The sequence below is a fragment of the Pezoporus occidentalis genome, unplaced genomic scaffold, assembly GCF_034315485.1.
Source record: "Pezoporus occidentalis ecotype Australia unplaced genomic scaffold, CSIRO_AGI_Poc_V1 ctg103, whole genome shotgun sequence".
Lineage (NCBI taxonomy): Eukaryota > Metazoa > Chordata > Aves > Psittaciformes > Psittacidae > Pezoporus > Pezoporus occidentalis.
In genome coordinates, this window is record NW_026912812.1 from 2,097,357 (window position 1) to 2,112,950 (window position 15,594).

Sequence of the window (15,594 nt, forward strand, 5' to 3'; positions counted from 1 at the left end):
TATGCTTCTTGTTTCTTTAAATTTGAATTGTGGTACCTCTCAGTATTGCTCATTGTATCAAATATGGCACAAGAAAGAAAAAATAATGTCATAGATGATATAGTACCAGTGCATATATAGTTTCTTCTGGAATAAATGTGTGTTAGTGCCAGTGTCAAGGATGAATTAACTAGGGAGAACCACAAAAATGTTTCTATTTGCCCTTCAAAACCTCTTCACTTACAAGAATACTCATTTTGCAGCAAACAAAACACAGCAAAAACATGAACTAAGATGAACAGATTAAACATATGTATGTTTCATTATTAAAAAAGAAAATAGGTTTCATTTCCAAGAAAGGGAAAATGCTTATAAAATTGCATTAATTCAGAAAAGGACAAGTAATACCTGAAGCATATACTCAATTATATCACTGCATTGCAGACTTGGTTATTTTGCTGCCTAACCTTGTGCTTTTAAAAACCTAATCCAGCCCAGACTTCTAAGATTTAGTTTAGTTTAGACTTTTTATTTTATTTTAATTTTTCTATAGACATTTTTTCCTCTGTAGTCTTACCTTGTTTCAGTTCGGTGTAATTTGCTTTTTTGACGTCAGGCAGCATCTTAGTATCTGTCATTGCCCAAAAATCTCAATTTCTGTTTTGAAATCTGATTCACTACATTTGCTTTGGTTTTTGGTGTGGAAGAAAACCAGCCAGTTTTCAGAAGTTGAAATCAAGATTTTGCTGAATAAGTGAGGTACAGACTTCATTGTTGCCCCTTGTCATTTTTTGTAATCTTTCTTCAACATATACAGTCATTCTGGTCATGTGTAATTATCAGTGATTTCCAGAAAGAGACAGAGGCCCATGCTGGCAGAGCTTAGTTTTGTTAAAGCAGTTTCTATTATTTGTAGTGTCAGATAATTTAACACAGAACTTTTTCTTCTTACTGCATTGGACTAGGATTTCAGTGTCATTGTTTTTCACTTTGTACATATTCAGGTAGGAGCTATGTAAGAGAAGGCACTTTTGACAAAGCAGTCTAATGTAGAAGTTTCCAAGAGGATTAAAAAAGAGCTTAAATTACAAAGATAATCCTATGAATCTTTCATACGAACTGTAAATTTTGTTCTGCTGATGTAGAGGTTGATGTGATAATCATCAGAATTGCAGACAGAAGCCTTCTTGAGTGTTACTAGTCTTGCTTGAAAATGTTGGTAAGCCCTTATCTTCTCTCTGAAGTCTAAAGTCTGAGAGTAGTATCCTAGTTCAGCAAACAAAGTGACAGAGTTTCTCAGCCTTACAATTCAGCAGTCCTGGAAAACTGTACCTGAAATTAAATCCTGTGCATTTTTTCTGCACCTTTTATGTTGATTTCACAATGGATCCATTTAAAAAAAAAAAAAAAGCTGGCAAAGTTCTACAGTGAAGTCAAAGAGAATTGGCTTCCAGTATTGGTTTTGCTGAACATGTTGCTACCTCTTTATTAGAGGCGCAACCAGAATAGAAGCATTATCCCTTTAAAGAAGGTTCTCATCAATGTTTTTTCAGGGATGTGAGACAAAGAGAATGAGAGGATTGCTTTGGGTTTTTTTTTTTCATTGATACATGGAAGAAAAATGAAGCAAAACATCCAGCATGCTGTCTTTAATCTCTGGTCTGCTGATACCAGGCTGTAATCCCTTAGAATCTGCATCTGAATGTAAAAAATGAAATTCTGAAAGTAATTATAGGTGCTTGTACAAATGATTAAAATATCAATTGCAAGAGATTTCTTTTAGTCTCTCAAACATAGTTTGAATTACCTCAATGCTTGCATTTGAACTACCTCAATGCTTGCATTTGAACATTCCAGCAACTAAATCTTTTCTAATTTTGGGTCAGATTCTCATAATTTTATGGTATTCCATAAGCAGTAAATAAAAGCAAGACTGAAATAGTCTGGGCGAGATATCCTATGAGTAAATTAAAGTTCTATGCACATTTTTCATGCAAACTCCCAGAAAATTGTCATGTGAAATTGTCATGTCCTCCTAGGGCCCCATCAACCTCCCTTCAATCTAACTAGGTCTTTATTCTTACTCCAGTCGGGGTCCATCAGGATCTTGGAATGATGCTTTGGAGCAGATTAGTGTAAAGAATGAGCAACCAGACAGCTCTGGTCATTGTAGAGTTCACTGCAGACCTTCAGTATTTGACAAAGGAAAACAGCTTTTCTTTCTGGTTGCTCAAATACTGAAAGAAACAAAATGCTGATATGAAGATAATGTACCTTAAAGTGTCAGGAACACATTATAACAAAAATAGACAAAATAGTTGAAGTCTGTGTTACGTTATTAGATTTTTGTCATTAGGTGCTGGATCAGTCATATCCTAGAAGCACCTAGGGGTTATGCATTTCTGATGGAGTAGGTGGTATTGGGAAACAAGGCTTGTTGAGGCTGGCAGCATACATCTGTTCTGTGGAGGTTTTCCAAATCACACCACAAGAACACTATGGGATCCCATACCTGAGGGTAAACTAATAGATATTATTTGAGTCTGTGAGTTTACTACTTCAAGAATGTGTTGTTTTGTTGTTGCACAGGCTTGATAAAATCACAGGCGAAACAGTATAATTTACAGTAACAACTCCTGTGGTTCCTGTTTTCTAGTTGTACCTTTTGTTTTCTTTATGTCTGAAAAATGGGTGGTCAAAAGATATTTTAGTTTATATGCTTCACAGAATTTTGTTACTTTCTCCACTTTTTCCAAGGCAGCTGCCTCACACACTACAAAGATGTGGTTGGAGTTCTGGTATTTTTGGATGTCACTACATGTGTATTGATTTTGTAGCATAAAACTGACGTGGGTGAGCACAGGGCAAAATTTTGCCCTCATTTCATGTGAGTCATTTTATCACTTAAATTGGTCATATGCAAGTATAAGGAATATAGTTGAGAGAGGTGCTCAATCAGGTTTACAGACTTCAGGACCTTGCAAGGTTGAATATGTGAGCAAGCAGGGAAGGAGGTAACATTTTCTTCCTCTTCATTCCATGTGGACAAGTGAAGCTTCTGAATTTCAGACACCACTAAATAAAGATCTGTTTATGGTCAAATATGGTGGATGGTTGTCCTCAAAAAGCTGTTCTATTAGCCTTGGGCCCATGGCCAAAGCACAACAGTGCATGCAGCCTGAAGTATCAGTTTTCAGAAGGAGCTACTTGCTGCTCTGTGTTGGAAAAGTGCTGTGTTCTTCAGAGTTTTATATGGTGTCTAACTTCTTGTGTCCTTCTTCCCTGGGTAGATGAAGTGCATTGCTTTCTGGTAGGTTGTGTGGTTGTTCACATCACTCAGAATTGACCTTATTCTGTATTTCAAATGTGACTACACTTGAGTTCAACTGATATGTGTTGGTTTTTTTCTGGAATCCTATGCCAAAAAGCATTCCATGTTTGTACCACTGCTAGCCCAATGGTCCCATGCCATGTCTCTCTCTGGGCCACCCATGTGTGATGGCAAAAATAACTGTACCAGTGTATTACTCTGCATTACTCAGCCTTTCCCCCTGTCCACCACCCACCCTCATCCCCCAAAGAAAGTTTTCCGAAAATATTCACTTAAATGAAAAAAACCTTGCAGAAATTGACCTGACTCTTCGATGCAATTCCCAAACGTTACTGCATGGTTTTATGGCTGTTCTTGATGGGGACTTTAGTGGCTGCAATCTTTCTTTTTTTTTAGTACATTCATAGGGGATTTCCTTTATTATTAATCTGTTTCGATCTTTATCACTGTCATGTCAAATCTCAATATTTTATATGAAAAACAGAGGCAAACTGTTTTTTCCCTTTGGATTTTATACAGCAGATTAATGATATGTAAATAAACTGAAGAAAGTGAGGAGAATTCAGCAATATGTGTTGCTGTTCATGGACTAACATGCATTTCATGCTTTTTCTGCATCAATGTTTTAACAGAATATGAATGATTGCCTCCTTTCCTTACAGGTAGATCTTGACAGTTTGTACATCAAGACGGGTGCCAAGAACATGCCCACAGTGTTTTTGCTGACAGATGCCCAGGTTTCAGATGAACGCTTTCTTGTGCTGATTGATGACTTTCTGGCATCAGGTGATTAGACCAACACATTTCTTGAAAGGTCTTTTCCAATGACAAATGATCTGTGGTTTGATTGAACTTTAAAGAGAGTTAGAAAAGAAGTCCAAGCTCTGGGCCTGATGGACACCAGAGAATGCTGCCAGAGGTGGTTCTTGAGCCAAGTGAGGCTGCAGTTAAAAGTTATATTTCAGGGCCAAGAGGCAGTGCTGAGTTGGTCAAAATAAGACAGTTCAGTTGTCTCATACTCCTCTTGACATGCTTACTCATTAACAGGTGACACTGAATTTGCCTCTCTCATGTTACCTCTGTAACAGCTGTCTTCAGGTGGAGGCTTTATGTACATTGAGGTTTACTCCTAGGTCTGGCTATTATTGATTTCTGATCTGTTCATAGGAAACTTGCATAGCTGCTCTGTGTGTTAGTTTCATAGTCTTACATGCTTAACTGCATTTGAGAGGGAAGTGAGGTGCTGGTGAGGAGTTAATGGTGTAGTTAGTGCAATTGTAAATATGTTACCTAATTACACATACAGTAATTCTGTATGTGTAGTGAACTCTTAAATGTTTGCAAATAAAATTGAAATTTCACATTAAATGTTCATTTTCTCTACTTTTCTTATGACAGTTAAAACTGGGGAAAATAAAAATATCCATGTAGCTGTTTTCAGGTTGAAAGCAGTTTAGCAATATACATTAACATGATATCACAATTGCAACAACTGTCTCTCTTAAACTCCATTTTAGAGGAAATGTTGTTGAGGCAGACTGTAGTTCTCTTTTGAAAGCTGGAAAGCAGAAGCTGGGAACACTAGTTTTGGAGTGGCATCTCTAGGAGCTTTCAGTTTGTGCAGGCTTCAGTTTTATGCATAATCTGAAACATATATGTAGCTAATAGGAAAATCAGATGCCTGTAAAACATTAACTGCTTAGAAAGAAAACGTTTTGAAAAGACCATTTGCTTCATACTTTGTGTGTTAAAGTGATCACACTTTATAACATATCACTTCATCTTTTTTTCCCTCATCATCTCTCTTTTTCTTATCCTGCTTTTGTTTTGCTGATGTACCTTCCTCTCTAAATTTGTTGCCATTACTTAAGCCCCTCCACAAATTTATTCTGTAACTTAAAGGCCAGTGGAAACTTGTATGAGTGATATATTCTGTATTGTTTTCACTTTTCCAGACTTCAGCAACATGGTTAATAATGGTGTTTGCTTTGTGTATGTGTATTTCTATTCAGTGCTGTTTGTGTCTCTTTCATGGCTGTTACATTTGTGTACATTTTTTAAGATAGGACAGGAGAAAAAATATGATGTCTAACATCTCTGTTTTCTTCTTGCTCATTTCTTTCCCCTTGCATTTTCCTTATTCCCCCAACAATTTCTTCTTTTTCTTCTTTTTTCCTTTTTTTTTTAAGACCTTTTTGAAAGCCAGCTTTTAAATGCCTTTTACCTTGCAACCATTTCACCAGTCCCACTGTGCAAATCAGCACTTCTGCAGGCAAGAACTGGATATATCTATTCACGTTGCAGGGAAGCAGAGACATTATATACTGAAGGAGACACAAATTTAATGAGTTAGCGCACTGGTAGATATCTGTATGGACCTTTAGTTAGCACTAGGTGACCTATCACCTCTTCCTTTCCCTAGATTTGAAGAATAAAAGACTAATAAAATGTGTGGGAATGAAAGGGGGAATTTAGACAGTTTCAGAATGTTAAAGCTCAGTGAAGTGATATAGTCTCATTTTTCCATTTAATTAAAAAAAAAAAAAAATCCTACATTAAGCCACATTTTCCTTGTGCTCACTCATCATCTCATATCCTGCAGTTCTGTTTATGATGAAGAATCTGTAGCTCAGGAACCAAAACTGCACAGTGGTATTCTTCAAACCACCATGGTTCTTCAGTTTTGTATTGTTTGGGTTTTTTTCAGTCTGGAACTTGCAATCAATTCTGCAGTTAATGATGTACTGAGAACATGTAGTATGTAGGTGCAAATTTGTCAGTGCAAGTTGGAAGTATGTCAGCTGAAGATAGTGGATTGCATCATTATGACCTTTGAACGTCCCTTCCAACCCAAACTATTCTGTGATTCTATGATCACTTCATCAATCTCACCTCCTAAATAATTTCTGAGTTTGCCAACAAGTTTGCCACCAAGGAAACAGATGGATCAGGACAGCAAACACAGTTACTGCCCCTCCATGGAATGAAGGCTCAGTTATGTTATCAAACAGCAAAGAAGCTATTGAGGACTTCTGTGTTCATAGAAGCGCATAAGCCAGCTGCTTTTGCAGTTGTCAGGCTCTTACAGAGTTCTTGTTTCTCTGTGAAAAGCTCCAGGCTTTTCTCATTTCGATGTCAGCCATCTCTTCTTGAGTACTTACAGAGCTGATTTTTAAGGATACATCTATGCTAGTAAATTTATGAGGTGTGCTTTGTGGTTCTGAGGACTAGTAGCATGACATGGCTGGCATCCATGTTGCGCAGCTTTTGCTTTACTCAGAAAATGATAGTGGTGTAGAGCTGGTTGGGAAGGTACAGCTCCTTATTCTTGCTGTAGCATTGCTTAGTTTCACATGGGAAAACCATGCAAGTGTGCTAACACTTAAACAGGATGGGCCCTCTCTGTCCAGTTGTCAACCATGTGACAAGACACTCTTTAGTTCGTTAGTATTAAGATACACTGTTGTCTGTCTTGCTCTGTTTGAAGCACTTAGTAAACCTAGAGAGCTTGCATACCTGGGATAAACAGGAGGAGGCTGAGCTGAAAAATATATGCAAGAAACACACCTGTACTGCAAGTAACGAGTGTGAGGCTCAAGTGGAGTAGAGAGTGCTACATGGAACTTGATATTAATTTCACATTATATCAGTTCTTTTCTCCACACCGAATGTCTTCAGTATTCAGTTGTGCAAATTTAAATCTTAAAAATGTCAGATGAAAGACTCTTGCATAGTCCCTCACAATCCCATTTCTTTCAAAAAAAAGGGATGGATCTATCTTTGAGAACCTCCTGAATTTTTTTATTATTATATGAAATACTGTCACTTTAATATTTATATCCTAGTTGCCCTGCAAGAAATAAAGCATTTTGTGCATAGAGCATTTCCTATATTTTTTTCCTCTCTGTCAAATTAAATTATCTTTTATGGCCTACGCAGATGATAGATTGTCATTTATGGCCTACGAAGATGATAAATGTTTTTAAAATATGACATTCTTGCTTAAGCAAAGATTGTTAAAAATGTAGTCAGGAATAATGACTCATTTTGCCTCTCTTGATATCAGATCACATGGCATCTTCATTATTCTGTGTGCAAAGCAAACAGTGCACAAGACCCTTCATAATGCTAGGAATTCACTGGGGAATAGAAATAAAGACTGAAAATATGCCACATAAGATCCATGCCTGCTGTGATTTTGCCAGACTTCACTAAAGCTAAAGGAAGTAGAAAGATTGTGCCATGGCAAGGGTCTGGTTACCTTCTTTTTATGACTACCTTTCCAAGTATATGCTGTAAGCTTTATTATTTATTATTATAAAATAATAGAGGGACCTTGAAACACTTGTGAGGTGGGCTGATGCCAACCTTATGAAGTTTAACCATGCCAAGCGCAAGGTCCTACACCTGAGTTGGAGCAATCCCAGGCACAGCTACAGGTTGGGCAGAGAAGAGATTCAGAGCAGCCCTGCGGAGAAGGACTTGGGGGTGTTGGTCGATGAGAAAATGAACATGAGCCAAGAGTGCACACTCACAGCCCAGAAAGCCAACCATATCCTGGGCTGCATTAAAAGCAACGTGACCAGCAGGTCGAAGGAGGTGATCCTGCCCCTCTACTCTGCTCTCGTGAGACCTCACCTGGAGTATTGTGTGCAGTTCTGGTGTCCTCAACATAAAAAGGACATTGAACTGTTGGAACAAGCCCAGAGGGGTGCCACAAGGATGATCAGGGGACTGGAGCACCTCCCGTATGAAGACAGGCTGAGAAAGTTGGGGCTGTTCAGCCTGGAGAAGAGAAGGCTGCGTGGAGACCTCATAGCAGCCTTCCAGTACCTGAAGGGGGCCTAATAAGGATGCTGGGAATGGACTGTTCATTAGGGACTGTAGTGATAGGACAAGGGGTAACGGGTTCAAGCTTAAAAAGGGGAAGTTTAAATTGGATATAAGGAAGAAGTTCTTTACTGTTAGGATGGTGAGGCACTGGAATGGGTTGCCTAAGGAAGCTGTGAATGCTCCATCCCTGGCGGTGTTCAAGGCCAGGTTGGGTAAAGCCTTGGGTGACATGGTTTAGTGTCAGGTGTCCCTGCCCATAGCAGGGGGTTTGGAACTTGATGATCTTAAGGTCCTTTCCAACCCTAACTCTTCTATGATTCTATGATTATCTATTGTGGGCATTTTTATTGTCCACAAAAAAAAAAATAATTAACAAAAACATAGTTATCTAATCATGATGTTATATCTAGGGCTGTGCTAGGACTTCCTCCCTAACAATATGCTATGGTAAAAATCACTCAGTTGTAACTTCGTGTTTTAGAGAAAAGTAATGGAAAGTATAAATAGTGTGTTTGAATTTGAGCTCTGGAACCAGCTATTCAAAGAATTAATTAATTAAAAGTTTGAGAAATTGTTCTTCTAAACTTCATCCTGACACATTAATCTACAAAGTTTGCATGTAAGCAACTAATTTTATCTATTGCTACTTTTTAAATTGGATTTAATTTTTTCTTCATTCCTTGTAAGGTTTCTAGAATTCAGTTTTGCACATCCTCTCATTTAGCTCCTCTGCTTTTAGCCTTCATTGCACTTCTTTTCAACTGTTACCTTCTGCTTTGTAATCTGCACTTGTAAAATTACATCTATAGGTTTGAATGTCTGCTTTGCAAGCAAAAGATTGGTCCATTTGTATTTCATGAATACTAAGTACCCCTCATTTTAACCTTGCTGGTTTTAGGGATGCTCACAGTATAGATAGGACAGTTGAGTCAGAATACTTACTCCAGTATTTTTCTTTGATCAGGTTTTCCAAACAATTAGTCCTGGTAGGACTAATGTGCACCTGGTACTTCTTGCAAAGACTTTCGCTAGGGCTCACCTCTGCTAGATGCACTGTTGCTTCAACAATATCTCTCCTGTCTTCCTTCACTCATCATTCTGTTCACTTTCTGTCCCTGGATTTTTTTTTATGGAAGTGTTGAGAAGCTTCTGTGTTCTATAGTTGTTTATGTGAGATCCAATAGTACTCTCCTGAATAAGCAGGAGATTAGAATAAAGATTAGAATGTATGACTATAATGTAAACTTTAAAACTTTCAGGATTTGTTTATGGGGTTTTTTTTGGGGTTTTTTTGAGACAAAGACAAGGTGAGAACAGACAAGTTCTGGGTATAACTTAGTAAATCTAGAATTTAGATGCTAAGGTAAATTTAAAAGTAAAAAATTATGAAAGGTCAGCATTATCTTCACAGGGACCTCCAATTTATATAAAGTAATCCAGTGCCTTATATATAAAAGTAGTTCTTTTAAATCACTCCCTACAAATTACATTCGATAAAGAAAGCACCTTCTGACCAATTTGGTGGCCTTCTGTGATGGGGCTACAGAACTGATGGACAAGGGTAGAGTAGTTGATGTCATCTACTTGGACTTGTGCAAAGCATTCGACACTGTCCCACATGACATCCTTGTCTCTAAATTGGAGAGACATCAATTTGATAGATAGACCACTGAGTGGATAAAGAACTGGCTGGATGGCCGCACACAAAGAGTTGTGGTCAATGGCTCAATGTCCGGCTGGAGATCAGTAACAAGCAGTGTCCGTCAAGGATCGGTGTTGGGACTGGTCTTATTCATCATCTTTGTCGCTGACATGGACAGTGGGATTGAGTGCGCCCTCAGCAAGTTTGCCGATGACACCAAGCTGTGTGGTTTGGTTGATACGCTGCAGGGAAGAAATGCCATACAGAGGGACTTCAACATGCTTGTAAGGTGGGCTGATGCCAACCTTATGAAGTTTAACCATGGTCCTACATGGTGCAAGGTCCTACACCTGGGTTGGAGCAATCCCAGGCACAGCCACAGGTTGGGCAAAGAAGAGATTCAGAGCAGCCCTGCGGAGAAGGACTTGGGGGTGCTGGTCAATGAGAAAATGAACATGATCTAGCAATGTACGCTTGCAGCCCAGAAAGCCAACCGTATCCTGGGCTGCATCAAAAGGCGTGTGACCAGCAGGGCGAAGGAAGTGATCCTGCCCCTCTACTCTGCTCTCGTGAGACCTCACCTGGAGTATTGTGTGCAGTTCTGGTGTCCTCAACATAAAAAGGACATGGAACTGTTGGAACAAGTCCAGAGGAGGGCCACAAGGATGATCAGGGGACTGGAGCACTTCCTGTATGAAGATAGGCTGAGAAAGTTGGGGTATCTGAATGGGGGCTATAGGGATGCTGGGAATGGACTATTCATTAGGGACTATAGTGATAGGACAAGGGGTAACAGGTTCAAGCTTAAAAAGGGGAAGTTTAAATTGGATATAAGGAAGAAGTTCTTTACTGTTAGGGTGGTGAGGCACTGGAATGGGTTGCCCAAAGAAGTTGTGAATGCTCCATCCCTGGCAGTGTTCAAGGCCAGGTTGGGCAAAGCCTTGGGTGACATGGTTTAGTGTCAGGTGTCCCTGCCCATGGCAGGGGGTTTGGAACTAGATGATCTTAAGGTCCTTTCCAACCCTAACTATTTTGATTCTATGATTCCCTGAAGTTCAACAAAAGATTGATATAAAAAATGAATAAATAATAATCATTCCAAACAAAATTTTAATATATAGGGATGATAAAATGAGGGTACAAGACTAAGGAAATGCTAGATTTTTATTTGTGTTTTCAAATGGCCCAAGACTTTGATTTGTACCCTTCTTGCAGTCCAGTATTTAAATATTTAAGTCCAAATATGGGCAATGTGAGCAGTGTAGGAGGGTGTAGAAGATGTAACTTCTATCAAGACTGTGTATGGTTTGCAGCTTTGGAGGTGTGATAGATTCAGTTTGGCACAACTGCTATAACAAGGGAACTTGTGAGAATCATGGCACAGATACCTCGAGGTTCTCTGTTACTCCTGCTATCATGTCAGGAATGCAGATCTGAGAAGCTTAGAGGCTATTAGAGGAATAAGAGAGGAGAAAATGAGGTGTTCTAAGCATCAATATTGGTCACCATGCCACTGATATTATAACTGAATATAGAACTTAAAAAATTAGGTGACATAAATAAGATGGAGAGACAACGTCTAAGGTTACATCGCAGTAACAGAGAAGAAATTTAAGAAAACTCACAGAAGTGTCCAAAATCTTTCAGAGCTATGAACAGACCTAGCAGGTTCTTCATTTATTCTTCAGGTGCATTTCTTCTCATTCAGAGTCTTGGAATAGAGGCCTTGTATTCTTATATTCTGTTCCTTCTGTGTTTGCCCTTTTTTCTCATCAGCCTGATAAAAATTTCCTGTAAGATCTAAGATCTTTGGTCTTTGTACAATTTTAGTATAGTTTTCAACACTTGACTCAAATGGATTTCTACATGGACCTTTCTGCTATTTGCCTTTTCATGCTGAACACATTCAAAGTAAATGACCTTTTGCAAATGATAACTTGCCCCCCCAGCCCGACCGGTAGATGAGTTGCTCATCTATAAAGATCATGCATGGATACCTAGAAAATTAATAGGGTATTTGTGTTATACTTGGCCATATCCCACACTTCTGAAAATGGTGTAATTGATATGAAGCTTTCAATAATCTCAAAATCCCATTCAGTTTGTGCAGCCATGAGGAAGAAGTATTTTTGTGAGATACAGCCTGACCAGTGCTTGTCACCATTTGGCTACAAAAGGGTGGGAATAAAAAAAGAACATACCCTGTGATTCGGCATAAAATCCCAGCTTTACAACATGTATAAATGTCTCAGGAAACAGTTTCCCTTCAGGAGGTTTTTCTGAATAAGGGCAAAAGGTTTTCTTGTTTTGACTTAGTTCTACTGGAACTTATTCATCTTTGCTCATAACTAAAGGTTAATTACAGAAATTGTTGACTTGCATTTTCCAGTGTAGAGGTGTATTTTTAGAAACCATGAAAGAAGAGTGGCAAGTCTTTTCCATTTTCTGTGTAATCTTCTTCCCAGATACCACAGAAGCTTTTTCCACTGTTACTATAGAATCACAGAATCATAGAATAGTTAGGGTTGGAAAGGACCTTAAGATCATCAAGTTCCAAACCCCCTGCCATGGGCAGGGACACCTGACACTAAACCATGTCACCCAAGGCTTTGCCCAACCTGGCCTTGAACGCCGCCAGGGATGGAGCATTCACAACTTCCTTAGGCAACCTGTTCCAGTGCCTCAGCTTTCATTATCTTCTCATCACTTTCTCCTCTCTGACTGCTTTAAAACCCAAGCCCCAATGAAGTATCATCACAGGTCAACCTCCTGTCTTCTTTTTTTTTTTTTTCCTTATTTTCTTTCAACTTTCTGTTCTTCTTCCTTTTTTATCCAGTTTTCTCTCAACAGGTAATGGCAATTTCAGATTAATCCAGAGGCAGAATAAACCTATCACTTCATTGGCTGCCTGACTGGGCTCTGTCCTGACTCTTGTGGCTGTTGGGAAAATGATAAACCTTTCTGATACCATTTGTATGTTTCCTATTGGAATTAATAATATTGATGCTATATGGCTTTAGAAGCCCCATATAGCAAATACAGTTCATTTAAAAAGAAGTAAATAGGAAAGACTCCAGTCCTGCCTTAACAGCCTGATGTCTATCATTTTGCTATTTAGCCAAAAGCAAATACAATGGCCAAAGCACATGTTAACTGCATTAAGTAGGTCCGCAGATACAACTGAGAGACCAGGATAACCCTTCCTTCCCAAATGTGAGTTGCTTTGAGTAGGCCTGGTGATGTTAAAAGCCAATCGCAGATTTATTTTCCTTTGAATATTTTAGACTATCCTTGTTCAGATATCCCTTTCCACTTTTTAAAGAATAGCCCCTAAAAATTCACATACAAACTAAGATCCAGATCTCCTCTTCTATCTGTTCTTTAAACAGGGTTGCAGTGCTTATTAAAGTGGCAGGAAGTGGTTTGAATAGATCTAGAAACTGGAGACCTGGTTTTGTGTCATCATGATCAGCTGAATATGCACATTCTGGCTGACTGTGTGCCAGCCCGACCCTGTGGTTGCATTATTATTTGTAACTATCAAACTGAGTGATACCAATGTAGAAAGAAGGTGCTGCGGTTTAGACCCAGCTGGTAAACTCAGCACCATGCAGCCTTACCCACCTCTTCCCTCCCCAGGGTGGGATGGGGAGAAGAATCAAAGGAATGTAAAACCCACAGGTTGTGATAAGAATAGTTTAATAACTAAAGTACAATATATTATTACTACTACTAATGATAATAGTGATAAGGGAAATAACAAGGGGAAGGAATATAAAACTGAAAATGGAAAGTAAAAAAACAGTAAACAGCAATGATGCACAATGTAATCGCTCACCACGTCACCCACCAATCAGCTCACCTGCTGACCAATACTTGTCAGTCTCTTCTGGGGAACTGCCCCCAGTTTATATACTGGGCATGAAGTTCTGTGGTATGGAATACCTCTTTGGCTTTTTTGTCCTGTCTCTGCTTCCTCCCAGCTTCTTATGCCCCTCCTCACTGTCAGAGCATGAGAAACTGAAAAGTTCTTGTTCAGAGTAAGTGCTATTGAGCAACAACTGAAACATTGGTGTGTTATCAGCATTGTTCTCAGACTGAAGCCAAAACACAGCACTGCAACAGCTACTAGGAAGAAAATTAACTCTATCCTAGCTGAAACCAGGACAGAGGTGAAGGAAGCTGTGTTTGTACAGTGGAAAGGCAGTAAAACCTATTTGTGCAAGGTAACTGGTGAAATTTATTAACTGCCACCTTTGGTTTGGAGTCTTGTGTTGCACTGGCCAGCACCAGGCCGTGGTTCGTTGCGTGCCTGTCTTTGATTGCCTCAAGTTGCTGTGGAATTATTTTCTCTCCCTTTTCCCTCCCTCCTCTCCACAGATCATTCTGTTTCTCTCCCACCAGTGCCACGCTCAGAAAGATTGCTCGGAAGTTCCCAGCCGTAGTTAACTGCACCACAATTGACTGGTTTCATGAGTGCCAGCAGGAGGCTCCATCAGACTGACTCCACTGTCAGCAGGAGGTTCATTGAGGAAGCTGAGGGGGTCAAAATACAGCGTTTCAAGCTCATCAGTCTTCTAAGAAAGCAACAGATCATTGAAATATCAGTAACTGAGTAAGCTGAAAAAGACAATGCTGCTTTTAGTCCTTCTTGCATACTTGTTGCCTTCAGCGTTGTTTGAGCTCACCCCTGCTAAAGCTAAATTTTTATGCCATGTCACTGCCCAGACCCTTCAGCAGTTTAGAGGGCTAACGCAGGCAGAGAAGTGAGGGGGAAAGAAGAGACATTCATAATTCATAGCAGAATCCTTCAGTTCTAGGTTTTTTTGGTTCTCATAGATATGTAATTTATTTAACCCTTTTCAATGCAGTTAAATATATTCACTGGTGCTGTAGCAAATGAAATACTGCAGTGCACAGTCCAGACTAAATAAAGAAGTGCTTTCCCTCTGTTCAGCAGCTAAGCAGGTAGAAATTTCCCCTGTAACCACATAGAAAATACATTTAGAGTTTTAGTATCTGGGCAGTTATTCTCTTTTGCTTCCCAATTGATTTGGAGTGTAACTTGTCGGTTTCCAGGAAAAAAAGTCATGCATTAGTGAGTTTCCTTTCAGGTGAAAGGAGTATTCTCATATTCTTCTAAGAGTTTTAGCCAGCTGCCTCTCTTGTCCCACCCAGCATGGGGCAATACTGTCATGCTGGCAGTGAGACTGCTCAGGTGTTTGCTGGTGGAGTAATTCACATAGATCTAGAAACCATTTACTTTCCTTCAGTGACTACAGTTGCAGTAGTTTCATTCTGGAGTGCTATTGTATTTGGGACCATTTATTTGTGTGTGGGATTTTTAATCATAAGAAACTGGAGATTTCAGGAATGCCCAATGCTTAAACTGTCTGGCTTAAACCATCTGGTTTTAGTCAATGGTAGCATCAGTACGCAGGCAAATTTCTGCATAGGAGATTATGCATTTACAGCATTTGTCCTCCATTCAAAGCCATACAAAATACAATGGAGTTATCCTGAAATGAAGGTGGAGAGGGGAAATCTGCAGGGATGCCTGAGGCTGCTTCCAAGGTACCCTGTGGACCTTTCCCCTTCCTTCTGACTCCTCCAGAGGCTTCCTCGCTGCTGTCTCCTACTCGTGCTCCAGCGGCACACGGATGCCTCCTGTAGGAAAGCAAGGGAAAGAGAGATGCTTGCAAATCCTTGCATTCGTATTTTCCATCGGTTCCTTCTACTTTAATAGCTCGTAAGAGACTTGAAGTGTTATTAGGACACTTATTTGTTGTCTGATGAGCTATGTGGGTGT

The 15,594-nt window shown here is 39.4% G+C and overlaps 1 protein-coding gene across 1 annotated transcript in view; it reads left to right on the forward strand.

Annotated features, from left to right (window-relative positions):
• DNAH11 (dynein axonemal heavy chain 11) overlaps window positions 1-15,594 on the forward strand; it is a 77,528-nt gene that overhangs the window by 21,362 nt on the left and 40,572 nt on the right. The window contains 5 exon segments of the mRNA XM_062616942.1: window positions 2,336-2,382; window positions 2,385-2,497; window positions 3,973-4,268; window positions 14,169-14,280; window positions 14,282-14,392. Of these exon segments, the coding sequence (XP_062472926.1) occupies window positions 2,336-2,382; window positions 2,385-2,497; window positions 3,973-4,268; window positions 14,169-14,280; window positions 14,282-14,392 (679 nt within the window).